An 18,435-nucleotide genomic window follows, 5' to 3' on the forward strand; every position below is an offset into this window, starting at 1 on the left:
TTTTTTGAAGTATACAATTTGTTTTTATTTACAATACCCTATAAAAATGTAAATTTAGAAACTTTTATTTTCATTAATTAGAACCAAACAAAAATAAAGCACAGTAAGGAAGAAATAATAATCAAGTATTCACTTGATCAGTTGTGAAGGGAAGGTAGGAAAGGCGCATAGTGGAAATAGTCAGTAGGTGATGGTGGAGGGAAGCTAGGTAATGTCACTGGGGAACAGCTGGTGAAGCCTGGGTTACAGAATGGGAAGAAACGGAGATGAAGAACAAGGACAGCTGGTTATAACAGGATCTTACTGTTGTACAATACATGTATGTGCAAAACGTTTATTCTCTTTAAATGTCACAGCCTGTCCCCCCACTACATTCGAAAAGGTGAGAATGGCATAAAGTAGACTGGAAGGGCATGTAAAATTGATTCAGATTTAATCTTCTTCAGAACTGAAATCTCTAGGGACCAAAACCCTTTATCCTGGTTGATTGCTGAAAGGAAGAAGGGTAAGTGACAAAAGATCATGGCAGGCTGTACCTGCTAAGATTTAAACCCAGGTCCCTGGCTGCCTGGGAATGAGGCTCAGGTGAGATGGACGAGCCAGGACGGCAGTTCTGCCCATGTTGGAGGATAGTGAAGAGCAGAGCAGGCCAAGCTTAGCTTCTGTGGTTACATTTGAAGGTTTATACCCATGACACCAGATGAAAATGAGGAAAAGAGATGGACAAGCATGGCTTACTGAAGTCACCTCAGGAAGACAGAGTGTGCAAAAAGCTACACTGCTCAAGCAGGCTGTAAGTGAGGATCACCTTGGGTGCTCCTGAATGCACTTGAGGGGACAGGCTCAAGCACACTGTGGTTGTAGCTGGAAAAAGGCTTACCCGTGTGCTGTTTCCATCAGGGTGGACAAAACAAAGAAAATACAGTTGGGGAAGAGGAAAATAACTTCTCAACCTCGAGCTGGGCACCAGCCAATTAAGAAATATAATCTTATTAAATGTGCCATATACCCTGTATTTATATATTAAAACAAATAAGTATTTCCACCAAATTAATTACAAGATGAAATAGAAACAGATTAAAAATATATCAGTAGGTTTGTTTAGAGATGGTATGTGTCAACTAAATATTTTTCAATCTAAAATTCATTCTTTAAGGACCCTCTGGAGATCCTATAAATGTATGTATGGGGTATGTGTGTTTCTAGAACTTGATTTCTATTTAGTTGGCTCTCCTACAGTCATATTAATATGGGATAATGAAAAAAGACTTCAATAAGATGAGGGGAAGAATCTTTTGGCAGGCTACAATCTACTTTGAACTGGAGTAGTGGTAGTGGGATCAAGGGAGATATAATTTTTTGTCGATAGGGCAAAGAAAATGCAAAATTGAGAAGAATTGAGTAAAAGTAGGACATGCAGAATTGTAACACAGAAAGTAAAGAAGAAACCAGCATAAGTATCACCCAGCCAAATTTCACAGAGCAATGGGGAAAATACCTGGCATTTAGAGACAACCCCTGTAAACAGGAATCAATCCCACAAGACTTTGCTTTGGGGAATAAGCTACCTTCCCTCCCTCATTAAAAACACTCCATTGGTGATGGCAGCAGTGCAGGTGGCAGCCCAAAGGAGGTACAGGACACATTTGGAGATCTTTTATCGTATCCCCTGAACTAGCCTAAGGGTATAAAAAAAGAGAAAGAAAACTTGTTTATATAAATAAGTTAAAATAGAAAGCAAACTTTTATATTAAAATTTCTACCTTTTAAAGATTCTCAATAACAAAACACCCAAGACATTGTTTTACTCTTAGTCAACTTCAATGAGGGTACTGCTGCACCCAGTATAGCATTTTATATCAGTAGATACGTGAATATTTATTTAAAGTCTTTACTCTTTTCCATCAAATTCAGTTTTATCCCCCCCTCTATCATAACTTCTAAAAAGCCAACTTTGTTGACATGTGCAATTATCCTTTTTAAAACTTACTGCAGTTTTGTCTCCAGCAAGTTCAATTTCTGCCGGTCGACATAGCGAGAAAAAAGGGACACTAGGTTTGTGGGTATAGAGATTGGTTTGGCCAGGGCTGCTTGGGGAATCCGCAGAAGTTCTCGGGTTGCCATGAACATCACCTCCGTCCTGACAGGGAAAACCAAACAATAAGATGAGGGAAAAAAAGAAAAGATCACCTCAAAAAATTTAAAATAGAGAAATAGTCTGTACTGACCATTGGTTATTTTGCGTTGATTCTGTAGCAGGGTCTGAACTCTGTAAGTCTTCCCCACGGCTCAGGAGGACAAGGAGCAGTGACAGGCCAAACTATGAGAGAAGACAGGGTGTCAAACAAAGCATCCAAACCTTCTCTACAACAATTGATGGGATCCTGGCATTAAATGGGAATAGTACTAAGCCACAATGACCCCACTGCTGTGCTTTTCTGTGAAACCAGGCAGAAAATGGACAACCCTGTGCCAGAAGCCTATGTCCTTTCTCCCCGTTTCGCTTTTGGCACAGCCACAACCAAGCACAGCGTTTGGAAACAGAACATCATGGTGTCAAACATTCTTATCTGTGCCCCACCCTGGGGCGAAAGGATGATCCCCCCACTCGCCCATCATGGTTAACATGGGATTTGGCTTTTTTCCTATTTACAAGAACTGAAATGGATTAAAAAGAAAAGTCAAAGTTCATGGAAAATGAAAAAAACATTTTTATATAAAGATGTTGGAAAATATGGGGAAATGCACAGAAAAAGTAGATGAGAAAATTTCCTCAGTAAAAGACACTCCTATTGGAAATAGAAAGGCTTACATAGGATGTTCATAGGAATTTAAAAAATAAAGAAGGGGGCTGGGGATGTGGCTCAAGTGGTAGCGCGCTCGCCTGGCATGCACAGGGCACTGGGTTCAATCCTCAGTACCACATAAAAATAAAGATGTTGTGTCCACCGAAAACTAAAAAAAAAGTATTAAAAAATTCTCTCTCTTAAGAAAATAAAAAAATAAAAAAGGGATAAACAGATGCATTCATCTTGTTTAGAATTAAAATCCAGCAACATAAGGTTTAGAAACTGAAATATAAAAAAATGTCTTATTTAGTGGCAGTAAAAGGAGGAAACGTAGGTTAAAGGGGCATGAAATGAAAATACAAACAGGGACAAGAAACAGGTTAAATGTGGACAAGAAACAGATTAAATGTAAGAATCACATGATCTATAATGAAACATAAAGGGAAGGATAATCTTGCCTTTCCACAAAATTTCCCTTCATGTTATGGGGGTGGACACTGGGCTATATAATCTTATCTGATCTCAATTTCCTACTGCCTTTACCAAAATTAAAACCAAGAGATCAAATCATATCCCTGATTACTTCAGAAGCCCATCTACATCCCTGAGGCGGTTACTTCTCCTGCTGATGTTTGCCCTTCAGAGTCATGCTTTGGTAGGATTGTAAGCGGAAGGCAGAAAGAGGCCTTGAGACTATTTTTTACCTCTACTGTACAGAGTGCCTGAATGAGTGCCTATTATGTATGGGGCACTACATGAAGTACTCAAAACCATCATCTCAATGAAGTATGAGGACAACTCTGTGAAGTCCACATCATCACTTCTACTTTACAGATCAGGAGGAAGCTGCCCTAGGAAAGTGAGAAAAATCTGTCCAGAATTCTAAGGCTAATATGTCAGGAAAGGACTAAAACCTGGTCTGTTTAAAAACTCACATTTGTTCCTTCCTTTTATGCTTCCACTAGGAGTTGCTGGATCTTTAATCTGACATAAATAAAATGGGAAATTCTACTTATAATCATATAACAGAGAGCACCAATTGTAACTTAATGATAGACTTTCCTTCTCATTATTAGGAACTCTGATTTTACTTGTGGCACCAATGATGTGCACTAAAAGCTATTTCTCAGACTTTTTTGCAGTTAGGTTTATCTAAATCCTGGCCATTGATATTAAATAGAAGTTGGTTTGAAGTCCTGGAAAAGGTCCCAATGAAGAACACAGAACATTAATCCACATCTTCCATAACCACCCTCCTTCCTAATGTAAACTCCACACCATCTTAGATCATGAGGGATCATGTTCCTTCTGTATTGTTTCATTTAATCCAAAAATATTTATTTCTCTAACAAAAGTTCATAGTCTTGCTACTAAAGATGACAGCAAAAAAAAAAAAAAAAAAAAAAAAAAAAAAGATGGAGCCTGGATCTCTTGAGTCCACTGTGAGCTGACTATACCAGATTTGTTTCTTCAGGAGATACATAAAATCCTACTGTGTTTCAAAAAAGCAAACAAAAAAAGCAGCAGAAAATAACAACACTGTTTATCTCTAGCTTAAAAAGTTTAAAACTAACAACACTATTCTTTCTAGCTTTTGTTAGTAGGATCAACACAACTTCTGACTAAAGGAAAGAAACCCTTTTGAACAAGTTATCACAGCCATGGTAGCCATTGCTTTTAAATCTGTAACTCAAATTTAGATGTTTCACAAAATCTAGGGACACAAAAGGCAAGACCACCTTGTTCTGGAGCACAGCTGCAAGGTGAGGGTTGGAGGGTGCTGGTGCAGCTGCACTTTGAGGTAGGTTCATTAGCTGTTGCAGAAGGCTGGTGACAGTCACTGAAGGAAGATGATAAAGGAGGAGAGAGAAGGGGCTCAATAAACATGGCAGCACCTACAAAAAAATAAACAAAAGTATTACATCTTGTCAACTGTTCTTTAATTACTGGCCATCAGTTGCCATGGACAGAAAGATGCTCAGCAGTATACTCAACCACTCATGGCAAGATTTAAGAAAAAAGAGGTAGCAAGCCCAGTGGATACGACTGAAGTCTCAACAATGGATTCTAAGATATCTATTGAGAATGTTTTCAATTCAATCTTCACTGGAAATGCCATGACTTGTAACCAAGGGGGCTAAAATAACTTTTCAAATACAAAATTCATATTAATACACCATATTATTATTTTAGTATGAATGTTGAGCTCATTTCACAAACGTCTAAAAGCCTACAATGTGCCAGACACAATGCCCACCCCACCTCCCCCCCAAAAAAGATGGGGTCACACACAGACCCTTAGACATCTGAAGCATAGTGGGGAATACTGGCAATTTTGATATACTGTAAGAAGCACTCTAAAGTTTAGACTGCTACACAATTACTAGCACTTTCAGACTTAATTTTATCTTATTTATAAAAGCTCAATGAAGAAGTGAACAAATAGTTAACTAATAATTATTAGAGAAACTAAGTGATCAGAAACTCAAGTGTTCAGAGATACATAGTTAGTAGTTAGAACCACAAGCCAATGATGTTGGATTGTAACCTATTCATTTATTCCTTTTTGCCACGTGGCCTAGACTGTAAAAAGTTAAAATACAGCTGGTTTTACAACAAAAAAGGAAATCAAGAGCTGAATGTGGTGGCACATGCCTATCATCCTGACTGAGGATCTTAAGTTCGAGGCCAGTCTCAGCAACTTAAGCAAGACTGTTGTAAAAGTGCTCGCCTAGCACACGTGAGGCACTGGGTTCAATCCTCAGCACCACATTTGTCCACTTGTAACTAAAAAAAAAAAAAAAAAAAAAAAATATATATATATATATATATATATATATATATATATATATATTAAAAAAACAAAAAAAACAAAAGAACAAAACCTGGTGATATATTATTTTAAATGGCACCTAAGGACAGAGACTGGGTCACTTTTTGTCATTTAATACTCTATACAAACAAAGCTTTTTAATCATAGATATTTAAATACATACATGAAAATACAAATAACAGTAATTGTTCATGTATCCACTACCCAACTTCAATAGCCAAATTACAGTATTATCAGTAATAAAATAAACAGATTTTATTAGATCTGTTCCTTCCATATGGTATCATTTCATCTAAAAATACTTATTTCTCTAACAAAATCTCATTATATCAAACAAAATTAAAAATAATTTTAGTATCAGTTAACAGCTACTCAAAATTCCTATTTTTCCATTTGTGTCAACAGTATCTTTTAGCAGCTGATTTATTTTAATTACGATTCAAACAAGATCCATATATTGCATTTTATTGATTAGGTTTAAAAAATAACAGGTCCTTTGCCACAGTCTGTATGTCCTCTTCTCATGCTATTTATTGAAAAAAAAACATGTGTGGGGCTGGGGTTGTGGCTCAGTGTGTAATTTGTCACATTGTTTGAATCTGGCAACTGCATTTCTGTGATGCCACTTAATTGGTTCTGCCATCCAGTATGTCCCCATTAACTGATGGCGATTACAAGTTTGATTAGATTCAGGTTTAATGGTGGGAGGTGGGGCAGAAGAGGGAGGCAGGAAGACTGCAGGCATTATGTCAAGAAGCACAGGGCTTAGTGTCCCATTCTTGGTGGTGTTTGCAGTGCATCGCTAGGTTCAGCTGCCAGTATGCTCCAAACAAGTCAAGGCTTACAAAATGATTATTTTCTGAAGTTCTTCTATAAAGAATTTTATATTACCAACTCTGGTAACCATGACTTTTGGTTATAATAAAAAAGCAGGATAAATGCTTGAGTCTTTCCTTTATTTATCTATTTTTAGGATGAACTGATGGTGTGGCAGTTTCCAAAGAGGACTGGTTTAATTGGTGTCATTATGAATTCATTAAATGAAACACATTTACTACATTCATTCAGTCCACTGTTAATTTTTCTTTCTGATATAAATGATCCCATTTTTAGCCAACAAGAGCCCTTTCAAAGTTAATCTGTGCATCCACAGGACCCTAGTAATCTATTAACTTCTTTGCATTCAGGCACACAATATTTTAGGACTGCCTTAAATTTTCAGGCCCCATACCTGAAACTAGCTATACCTTCATGAAAATAGTTTTCAGAGATGTGGTCTACTGCTTTTCAACACACATATGTAAAAACAAGTCTTCCTCACTAGGAGGTAAGCTCCATGAGGACAGTTTTGTATTTCTAGCTCCTAGGACTGGGTGCTGTTATTTCTAAGAAATAAAATAGTGTCTAGTATGTATCTGCCAACTGAGTAAGGTTCTCTCAAACTTGCTCTGTGTAATTATGGCAAGAGCGCCTGCTTACAGTGTACATGGTCTAAAATAGCAGTAACTTTTTTAGTTTAGTCAACTTATTAGGATAAACCTCAAATCTTTAAATTTTCTTCCAACCATTTTTCATTCTTAAAATCTTTTAAAAATAAACTTTCTTACCCACTTCACTTTCTTAATGATCAGACCTAAACTGCTCATTCACTTCTATAGATGCTAAAATTTTAAGGGTCTACAGAAGGAACAATTTCCAAATGTCAAAGCATACCATTTCTAGTGTATCCTGTCACCATTTGTTTTCTGTAGACTAATTACCCAGACAGGTCTCACTCAGCTTGTGGCTGACTGTGACAGGCTCACCCGAATACCTTTTATTATTCTGAATCTCATACTCATTAATACCAGTCCTTTGTCCTACCTTTCTCAATTTCTTGTTTTGACCTCCTACACCATACTAAATTTTGCTAATCTCTTAGATACAGAAGTCCTGATTTATCTTCTATAAATTCTTTTTCCCGGTGGCACTGGTGATTGAATCCAGGGGCACCTTATCACTAGACCACATCCCCAGTCCTTTTTATTTTGACACAGGGTCTTGCTAAGTCGCTGAGGCTAGCTTCAAACTTGCAATCTTCCTACCTCAGCCTCCTGAGTTGCTGACATTACAGACATCCAACACTGTACCCAGCCATCCTCTATAAATTCTGATTCAGCATTTGGGGTACAGAGCCAACTTATTTGCTTCCCAATTAGTTCTGACATACACCACGTCTTTACAACTGTGTTGTGAATTAAGAAGGAACTACTGATTTCCTCATGTTTTGAGAGATGGTCTGTTCCACTAACTATGGGATTCAAAAAAATACACCTGAATTACTTAAGGTTGTTTTAAACAATCAAATCCTAATGCCAAAGTTTAGACAAAACAACACAAAAAGGAGAAGAGCCAAAGAAATTAGATTCCAGAAATCTTATCAACTATGAAAAAAAACTGCAAGGAAAGATGTCCCACATGGTGGATCACCTCATCTTGTGCATCCTTCTTGATAAGAAAAGGGAGGTTCCTGGCAGTTGTCATGAGAATGTCAGCTGCTTGCTCTGTGGAGAGGAACGGGAGAATACGGGCAACCATTCTCTTCCCTTTTCGGATACACATGATCTGTACAAAGTGGTCATCGCTTGGCCTACAAAGGGAAGAAAAATGACAATTTTCATTAACAAGAGCAATACAGGAAATCCTCATGTTTTCTCTTCTTAGGTCTTTTTAAAATTAATATGCTGCATTCATTTTCACTCTACAATGACCTGTACTACAAAATAGTGAGAATTACTTCTCCAACTTTAACAAAATAATAAAAAGCAAAATTTCAATTTCACTAATTACATTTTAGAAAAACTTGGTCAAACTATACAAGCATTATTACATTAACCCTTAAGTATCGACACAAATATCACATGGCTAATAGAGCAATATGTGAAAACGTATACATAAAAAATAAAACATAATCTGAGTTAATTTTACAAGTGTTAACAGTTTGTTGACACTTTTCCATGTAAATATACATCAACCACATACATTTTAAGGCCATGTAACATGAAATTTATGGACAAACCACAACTATTCAACCAGTTTCTTGTCAGCCCTAAAAACACCAGAAACGGTGTGTTGAAAACAAAGTGCTTGTTTTTTAAAAATAATTTTAATGTATATATTTTTAAGTTATTGATGGACATTTGTTTTATTTATTGATTTATTTATATGTGGTGCTAGGAATTGAACCTAGTGTCTCACACATGCTAGGCAAGTGTTCTACCACTGAGCCACAACCCCAATCCAAGGTGCTTGTCCTTATGTTCTGTTTGTGTATCTCTTGGCTTAGAAGAATCCACAACTCTACTGACTGAACAAAGGAAAAGAGAATTACTAGCCAATGTAGTCCTCTTACATTCATCATGTTAAATATTTGGGATTTATTGAACATTTACCAACAGCAGGATTCTATTCCAGATAATAAATGGAAGAGAGATGACACAGAAAAACTAATAAAAGTTACAGAACTTAAGACTCCACTGGGGGCTGGGGATGTGGCTCAAGCGGTAGCGCGCTCGCCTGGCATGCGTGCGGCCTGGGTTCGATCCTCAGCACCACATACAAACAAAGATGTTGTGTCCGCCGAAAACTAAAAAATAAATATCAAAAAAAAAAAAAAAAAAAAAAAAAAAAGACTCCACTGGAAGATTTACTGGTTTTTACACCATACACATATTCTGTGGAAATTCCAAGGAAATATAAATGTTTACAATCCCCATCTTAGTAGAAAAAACAAATGAAGATTACATGCTAGTAAAACATGCTAGTAATCATAAACCACATATAGTCCATAAGCTCAAAACCAAAAATCCAATAGGCCCACCCCACCATTTATCTGTAGTACCTAGCATAATTCCTAGTAGATACTGAATACATATTTGTTGAATAAATGAACTCAGGATAAGAAGACTCCCCATGCTGAACAGCCACCAGCTGTGAAAGATTATGAAATGGCTAATATGAAATCACCTTGAGTTTGGACAATAGGTAGATTCTGAGTTTATAGAGATAGCAAGGGAGGGTCCTGAAAAGGCAGAAATGTGTAAAACTCAGTCTGACAGAGAAAGAAGTCCAGGTAGTCGCATGTTTTCCTCAAAGTGCATAAAGCTTACCTTTCTTGCCCGGGCAATTTACCCCTCAAGTTGTCATACATGCTACAGATTTTGTGCTTTCTCTCTTCCATCAGGGCAGGCCGCTCTTCTTCTAAACTTAGGAGATAACGCCTTTCATAATCCTCCACATCAAGAAGTAAACTATAAGTCTAAGGGAGAGACAAAGCAGGCCACAGCATGCTCTGTCAAGATCATCAAGTATCTAATAAACAACTTTACAGTTTCGGACCACCTGACCTGATAAGATCACCATAAACTTCAGATAAAACAAAACAAAAGGTGGTTTTTAAAATATAGGAAAACAGGGTGAAATAACTTAATTCTTCATGTATCATTTTTTATTTCTCCCTGACTTTTAATCTAGCAGATAAAGATAGTGTAATGTCATTACACTTTCCAAATTTTCCATATATACAGTGCAGCAACAATAGCACTGTATATATGACATTCTGTTTTACTGCCACAGTGACACTTTGTATTTATAAAAACATTAACAAGAAGTGATTTTACCACTGGGTGCCAGCCTCTGTTCTAAACATTTCATGCTCATGCTCATTCACTGAACACTCGCCACAAGAAAACTATCATAATCATCTTCATTTTTATAGACAAAGAAACTGATGACAGCACAGAAATATTAAATAACTCACTTTCATATCATAGCCTCAGAAATGGAAGATATAATTTATAGCCTAGAAAATATACTCCAAGGCCATCTTCTATGGCTTTGCCACATGATATTTATGCTTTACACACCAACTATATAATATATTTTCCTTAGCATGCAATAAGTGCCCAATAATTATCTATAAATTGACTTAATTAATCCATAGGAGAAACAATATAAATTTTATTCCCATTTTTACCAGGCTTAGAAAGGTGATCTGCCCAGAAATACTCAGCTCTTAATTGAACAAGTCTGAACAAAAATCCAGTACTTCTAATTTTAACTGCAGGATTCTTTCTATGATGCCATAGGGAAGGTATACCACAATTCTTTCTGTAGTGCTCTGGCACACAATAAGTACTTAATAAGAGTATATTTTTAATTAAATCAAAGAACACTGAGTCATTGCTCACTTCTCTGCTTCTTGGGTACACACATACTTGATAGTTCCTTATTTGAAACTAATTATAGCAACAAATTCTAAAACTTACTTTCTCAATTATGACAAGGGTTTTTCTTCTCTTGTCCCGAACCTGCTTTTCTTTTGTCTCCTAAAAAAGACAATATTCAGTGTCTAAGAACTCTGGTAAGAACAATTTTCCAAGTATGCATCTGTAGTTCAATTGTGAAAATATTTTAAGAAAAATAGCAAACTGGAGTAAACAGATGCTGTTTGCAGACAAACATGCCTAGTCTAGATTCCTGCCTCTTCTGGCCTTCACCAACTACATAAGAAATGAAGGTGTTATTATTTCAGCATGTCTGTTGAAAACCAGAAGGCCATAATGTGCCAGGTTGTAAGCCCTGGGTTAGACTACAAACAACTCCGTCATGCCTGATCTCATTCCACAATGACTCCAAAGGAACTGGTGACCACCAAGACATTCTTAAATATATAATTCTACAGACACTTACATCATCCTCACTCCGAGATGTCACAACAGCATCGATCATTTTTCGAGGGTTATTCACACTAGAGACAGTAAGTTTCCCCAAAGAACCCTCAAACTGCACTGTAAGGACAAAATAAAAATAAAAATTCCAACAAAATAAAAACTCAGCAATGTAGGCAGGAAGCATTCAAAAATTTTTACTTTTCTGTTCTTTACTCATGGTGTAACAACTTACTACAAAAAAACCTACGTATCCTTTAAAGCAACTCCTTATTACAATCTATCCTTTCTCATTCCTCATCTATTTTAGAAATATCAAAAGCACCCAAGAGGTCATCTGTCAAGCCATACACTTTATGCTCAAATAAAGGCTGATCTTTGCATATATTAAAGGCAATAGTACTTTATAAATTATTTCCAAACCATCCACATGCATAGAACAGCAGGAATGCCCTCTCCTCCCTGCCCCCAGAAGAGGACAAAACAGACAAGGTATCACCTATATTTTATCAAATCAGTGGCATCTCAAATTTCTCTTATCATATAAGGGCCTGCATCTTACCTGGCTTATACGCATGCTCCAGTTTGGCCACCTGAGGGGTGATGAGCTTGGTGCGTTCCTTTTTAGGGCCATCACCTTGCATTTCTTCAGCAGCTGACAGTTTCTCCAGTTTTTCGAAGTAATTCTACCACAAAATGATTTCAGTTGCAACACAAGCACAGACTATGATTGTTCTTTACCATCAAATAATTATTTTACAATAGTGGCAGTAACACAACTTGAACCATAGAAATGTACTCATCTCTAATTTTTGCTAGATTCAAGCTAACATTTACTATATTAAAATTCATAGCATTTGGGCTTGGGGTGCAGCTCAGTGGTGGAATATATTCTTAGCATGCTTGAGGCCCAGGGTTCAATCCCAAACTGCCCCCTCACCTCTACCATGAAAAAATCCTTAGCCTTCAAAAACTTTAATCAAAGGAAATGTCTTTAGACTGCCAATATACTTAATTGATAGAACCAGATTACTGAAGCCAAAGAAACTGAAAACACTGGTCTCAGAGCAAACAGCTCAAGAATCTCTTGCTTGAAGTGAGGACAGAATTTGTTTAGTAAATTATCAACTACTTGAGGACTACCTCAGAAGAAAATTCTACCTCGAACATGTTCCACCACTGAGCTACACCCTCAGCCCAAAGGCTATGACTTTTAATTTAAGTCAATACCCTTTCTAGCCTAAGAGGCCAAAATGTTATTTTCAAAACTAGCACCGAGTATTTACCTGATAATAAAAATCATCCAGGTAGGGATCAGTGCTTTGCAGCTGCATCATTTGGATTTTAGAGACCCAATCTTTTTCCCGCTGCAACATGAGATTGGCATATGGATCTTTTCGAAGATGATCTTGATGACTGCTCCTGTGACTTCCTCTATCTCCAGCCCCATTGATATTCCGATGCTGACTGAAAAACATATGCCACATTCACTCTAAGTAGGCATATTAATTATTAATTAATTAAAGGTTATAACATTACAGGAATCAAACAGGCCAATTAAAAATCAAGTCTTCAAAGGAAAGAGCTATGTAGTACATCCTCAAGGAAATAAAACTATATGAGTAACAAAAGATCTGAGTATCTTACCACATACTAAATACTTTTACTTATGGACTTCTGTATAAACCCTAAAAACCCTATGAAGCAGGTAGTTTTCTTTTCTCCACTTAAGACAACAAACTTACATCTTTGCCAAAAGTGACACTTCATAAGTTTTGCCTGTCTGATCATGTTAAGTGGTTATCTAATTTTAATCTGCATTTTTTTTTTATGAGTGAGTTTGACCATGTTTTCATTTCTATAAGCCACTTGTGTTTCTTCTATTTGGAGTTTGTATGTTTCTGCATGGCTTTTGTTATATTAAGGTCTGATATTTTTAATAGTCAAATGTATTAATCTTTCCCTATATAATTTGTACTTTGGAGTATTATTTAATAATCCACACTGGTTTCTTTCTTCTGAACCTGCAAAAATATTCTGGAACATTTCTGAAACTGAGAAGGAATCACACACACTCAAAGAACAATAAAATTGATGGTTGAAGAAACTTCAGAGTTTATTTTTTTCTTTTCTTTCTTGCTTTGCTCATGTTATTCAAGTACTCTACAACTGAGTCACACTCCAAGTCCTTTTTTTTATATTTGAGGCAGGTTGTGCTTGAAACTATGATCCTCCTGTCTTAAGTCTCCTGAGTAGCTAGGCATGTACCACCATGCCTGGTTTATTCTCCTCATTTTATTTAGATGCCTAATTATGGAATTACTTTATATGAAACTACAAAGGCAAAGGCTTTATCTGTCTTGTGTGCTTTTTTTAAAAAATCTTCAAAACCTACCACAGTCCACAATACACAGATGGGAGATATATGTAAATGTATACATTTATATTTGTTGAATAAAAATTAAATAATTTATATAAAGAATGACCACTGGGTTCACATTAAGACCCAAATGTGAGGCTGGTCACTACATTTTTTTTCCTCTTTTTTAAATCTTTTATTGATTTGACTTTTAAAATTTTTTTACATACACGACAGCAGTGGAATGCATTACATGGTCACTACATTTTTAAGATTTAATTCTGAACTGAAAGTCAAAGAAAATGTAGTTAAAGAGAATGCTAAGAACTTGGTAAGGAGTATAAAATACTGGTTTTAAAAAATTCAGAGCTCAACTTATGATCAACAGAGTTAGAACAGTTTGGAAATTTGTTGATAAAATCTTAGTAAAGCTAGTGTATCAAAAACATAAAAATGATAGCATTTGAGATATAACTTTACCAGCAAAATCAGCTTCATACTAAGTAAACTAAGAAAGTAAACTAAATTAATAACATTTTGTTACACTGTCCAATAAACCACCAAGGAATACAGTAAGTACTTACTTCCTGTTCTGCTGTTGTCTCTGATGCAAGAGCCGCCGGTGCTGTGGATGAAGGTGAGTTGTGTCTGGTCTAAACATTGGGGCCTGAGATCTAAGAAAAAAATTAAAAAAAAAAAAAAGGCCTTTAATTCTGTCATCCTGATGATCTGAAGTTTTCACAAATGCTATCAGAACAGGATAACTTCACATAGGTTCAGTAGGGACTGCCAAGTGTATTCTAAAGAGACTCTAAGTAAAAAAGTCATTTTTTAAAAACCCATCTTCCACAAAGACCAGTTCTCAACTACTAAGAGGATGATCATGAAATCTCAGGAAATTTATTAGTAAAAGCATGTAATTTTCTTTTTGCTCCTGTTAATAGTGTTCTCTCAAGAGGTTTATTTGCTTTAAAAACAAAAACAGAAGTCTCCAAAGAAATTCTGCATCAAGACTGGAACACAGAAGTCTTGCCTGAATCTCCAGCCTGTCAACATATAACATTTCAAACTCAAGAATGCAACTTCAATTCTTAGGTGATTTCTGGCCTGCCCTATAAATTTCTAACTTGCCAGCTTCCACAATCACATTTGTTAATTCCTTAAAATAAAATTAACCCTTTCTCTATTTTTTTTTCCTACTGGTTCTATTTTTCTTGAGAACCCTGATAATACAATGTATGTAATAAAAAACCATTTTATCAAAGCAGGAACTTGAACTCCTCTTGTTATAAAATCAGAAGGTAGAAGTAAAAAATGTAGCAGATACCAAGACTTGCCAACTTATCATTATTATTTTTTTAAACTTCTCATTATTCACATCTCTCATCCTTACTTATGATTCTTAAGTGATCAACACCATGTGTGCATATCTTGTGTTTGTAAAGTGGACATGAAATGAGAAGTAAAAAACTTTAGAAGAAATAAAAGGTGAGTAACTTGTAACGTATAAATGTGCACAGGATGCATGATTCTTGATGATGACATAAGAAAGCCTAAACTGTCAAACCCTGACTTGAGGATCTCAAAATATTTCACTTACAAGATACATACATATATGTATGTGTGTGTGTGTATGTATATATTTTTGGTGGGACCTAATGATAAATATCTTTATTTATTTATGTGGTGCTGAGGATTAAACCCAGTGCCTCACAAGTGCAAGGCAGGAGCTCTACCCTTGAGCTACAGCCCCAGTCCTCACTTAAAAAATATTAAGAGACTTTTACATTAAAAAACTAAATTGGAATGATCAAGAGACTTAGCTGGCAATGGGTAAACATTGGCATGTTTTATATACCTTAGGTTTTGCAGATGAGGTCCTGGGCCGGGAGGGTGCTGCTGTGGAGGTGGTGTTGCAGGGGGTGGAGCACCAAAGAAGGCACGGAAGCCTGGTGCTGGGGGAAGCATCTGCCCAACTCGCCCTTGCAGCAACTTGGGATTCATGGCAGCAAGAGGACTACCAACAAAACCAGGGACCCGTGCAAACTGGCTGGGAGACATCCGACCAGGCTGTAGCTAAAAAGAGGGACAAGATCTTAAGATTGAGTTAACCTTAAATCAGAAGCAAGCTCACCTGCTTGCTGAAAATTGAATACTGTTTCCATCAGTAGCTTTGTTTTAAAAACTAAAGGCAAAAATAAGAGACAGTGGTGTTTACTAACAAAAACATCTATGTCCTAATGAACCTTAACACAGTAAGCGGGTTCTTTATGGATAGAGCTAATCACAGGCTTACCTGTGCTCCTCCAAGAAGCTGTGCTCTCTGGAGGGGACTGAGAACCGGAGGAACAGTAGGAGGAAAAGGGTGACCCAGGAGGGAAGAGTTCTAAGGAAAAAAAAAAAATTAAGGAAACAATTATATCATGAAACAGGTAAATCAATGTAATAAGGGAACTCAGTAGAAATGCAATATAAACTTAGATTGTAAAATTCTCAAATTGTAGCACACGCTACTGAAGAAATAAAAAGAATAATGCTAGAAATTATGAAACATTATGGCCACATAAAACAAAAAAGAAATTAGAATGAGAGTTGAAGTTAACATGAAACCGGATGACGAGAAAGAGCTTAGATTTTTAAAGAGTAGTGTTAAGAAACACATAAACTATGTCTTCTGACCAGGGAACCATAAGACCCAGAAATTCAAGGATGGAGATTATAAAATTTAAGTGTTCCATAGGAGACGTTAGCACTTCTACATACTGAATCACACAGGCAGTGACCATAAAGTACATACTTCACATTTTTGTTAGACTGTAAAGAGACATACCGGGACACTGCAGAGCTGGTTTGGAGACATCCTCTCACCATAGGGAGCAGGATAACGTGGTGGCATCGGGGGCCGAACATGGACAGGCTTTGGACAAAGAATCTATTAGGACAAACATATATACAACTACACTCAATGAAATCAGTTTTTCTTCCACCTACACTCCCTCCCCTCAAGTACTGGTAGAGACAGAACTCAATGCAAAGCCCTACTTCTAAGCAGACTGCTATAACTATGGATTCAAACCCAAAACCTTTGATCACTTCCTCTCACAAATCAAGCAAAATCTGAGGAAGATTTAGCTAATTCTCCAGTTATCCCCACCCTTCCATGCTATCTGAGGGAGATATCAGCAGATATTCTGACTTGCAAATTCTCTCCAAGAGGATGTATTTTGGTAGCAGTGAGGGAGAAGGAATGATAAGAAAGCTGGAGGATTAACTAAGTCCTATTCTGAAGCCTCTGTGATATGGCCGCCATGCTCAGCAATTTCATGATACATTGTGACTCCACCATTTATTTCATAGATAATTGAGCCTAACTAGGCCATACCAACACCACCCTCCCCCCATACCTTCCAAATTGGCCTTCCTTTTCAGCTGCTGGTTTCAGGTGGAGGAAAGTCTATGGAACAGGACTGCACAGGCTCTAGGGAAAGCAGGGATATCTTAAAGGTAAAAAGGGATGTGGACAATGCTGAGTGTTCCCATCCCCCCCAGCTTTCAGTTATCTCTCTGCCAAAGTGTTGGGCAGCCAGTAAAACACTTTAAAAAGTACATAAGCCCTAAATGTGCTTAACTACCCTTTTCCTCCCCCAATTAAAAGGCAGCAGCAACAACAGCAGCAAAGGCTATTTGGGAATGTGTCTCTTATTTGTACTAACTTCTCTGCTAATTGGCTATAATTGGCTATTTTGCTTTCTAATCTAAAGCCTACCCCAAATCTCCACCCTCCTCCCAGTATCACCCATTTCCCAAATAATTTTGCCCAGATGCCCAATATCCTGGGCTGAGTGCCTGTTAATGAGAGGTACCTGTTGGCTGAAGCTGGGTACAGCCATCTGCTTAGGTGGGGTGCCTATGGGCACAGCTCTAACTGGAGGACTCCCAATGATAGGTGAAGTTGAACGCCTTGGTAATGCTCGCTCAGAAAGATCCCGATCGTCTTCTGGGCCCTGTGGGGGCCTCTGAGGCAAGGCATACTCTAATACAGACACTGTAGGCATTTCCTAATGAGGAAGTAGTTAAAAAAAAAAAACCCAAACAAACAGAAATTAGCTAACTTGAAATGTTTTAATAACCTCTACAGATGTCAAAAATACTTTATTTATTTACTTTTGGTACCAGGGATTGAACCCAGGGGTGCTTAACCACTGAGCCACATCCCTAGCCCTTTTTATTTTTTTGAGTCAGGGTCTCACTAAGTTGCTTAGGGCCTCATAAGTTGCTGAGGTTGGCTTTGAACTCAAGATCCTCCTGCCTCAGCCTCCTATATCACTGAGATTACATGAATGCATCACCGCACCAGCTTTTTTTTTTTTAATTCACATATAGAAAAATTCAGTCTTTGGTATACATTTTTTTTGAGTTTTGATAAATACATAGAAGAGGTGTTGCCTCCAGAGAACAATTTTATCACTCTGCAAAATCCCCTTCTTTTGTCCCTTTACAGTTAATGCCTTGTGCCACATCTAACCACTGGCAAACCCTGATCTCTTCTCTGTCCCTGTAGTTTTGCCTAGACTTTTAAAATAATTTAAATCATATATTGACAACATGAGTTCCAATGGCTCCCTCTCAATTTTTACCTTGGGGGCTGATAAAGGGCACATCAACAGAGAGAGCCATCTAAGTACTGGATGCAGTAGTTGACATAATACTGGCAAATGATAAATATCGACATGTTCACAGTAAGGA

At 37.1% G+C, this 18,435-nt stretch overlaps 1 protein-coding gene across 2 annotated transcripts in view; it reads right to left on the reverse strand.

Moving 5' to 3' along the window:
* PATL1 (PAT1 homolog 1, processing body mRNA decay factor) overlaps nucleotides 1-18,435 on the reverse strand; it is a 28,586-nt gene continuing 10,151 nt past the window's right edge. Inside the window, exons 5-19 of one of the 2 annotated variants that reach the window (XM_081282620.1) lie at nucleotides 17,553-17,747; nucleotides 16,520-16,621; nucleotides 15,986-16,075; nucleotides 15,548-15,765; nucleotides 14,274-14,363; nucleotides 12,617-12,797; nucleotides 11,893-12,016; nucleotides 11,353-11,450; nucleotides 10,929-10,988; nucleotides 9,771-9,919; nucleotides 8,080-8,251; nucleotides 4,529-4,684; nucleotides 2,229-2,320; nucleotides 1,991-2,140; nucleotides 1-1,679 (exon numbers count right to left, since the gene is read on the reverse strand). In XM_081282620.1, the coding sequence (XP_081138746.1) occupies nucleotides 1,658-1,679; nucleotides 1,991-2,140; nucleotides 2,229-2,320; nucleotides 4,529-4,684; nucleotides 8,080-8,251; nucleotides 9,771-9,919; nucleotides 10,929-10,988; nucleotides 11,353-11,450; nucleotides 11,893-12,016; nucleotides 12,617-12,797; nucleotides 14,274-14,363; nucleotides 15,548-15,765; nucleotides 15,986-16,075; nucleotides 16,520-16,621; nucleotides 17,553-17,747 (1,899 nt within the window). In that variant the 3' untranslated portion in view covers nucleotides 1-1,657. The remainder of the gene's footprint in view (nucleotides 1,680-1,990; nucleotides 2,141-2,228; nucleotides 2,321-4,528; nucleotides 4,685-8,079; nucleotides 8,252-9,770; nucleotides 9,920-10,928; nucleotides 10,989-11,352; nucleotides 11,451-11,892; nucleotides 12,017-12,616; nucleotides 12,798-14,273; nucleotides 14,364-15,547; nucleotides 15,766-15,985; nucleotides 16,076-16,519; nucleotides 16,622-17,552; nucleotides 17,748-18,435) is intronic. The other variant, XM_081282621.1, reaches the window with a different exon arrangement.

This window comes from Spermophilus citellus (genome assembly GCF_964194105.1).
Source record: "Spermophilus citellus genome assembly, chromosome: 2".
Classification (NCBI taxonomy): domain Eukaryota; kingdom Metazoa; phylum Chordata; class Mammalia; order Rodentia; family Sciuridae; genus Spermophilus; species Spermophilus citellus.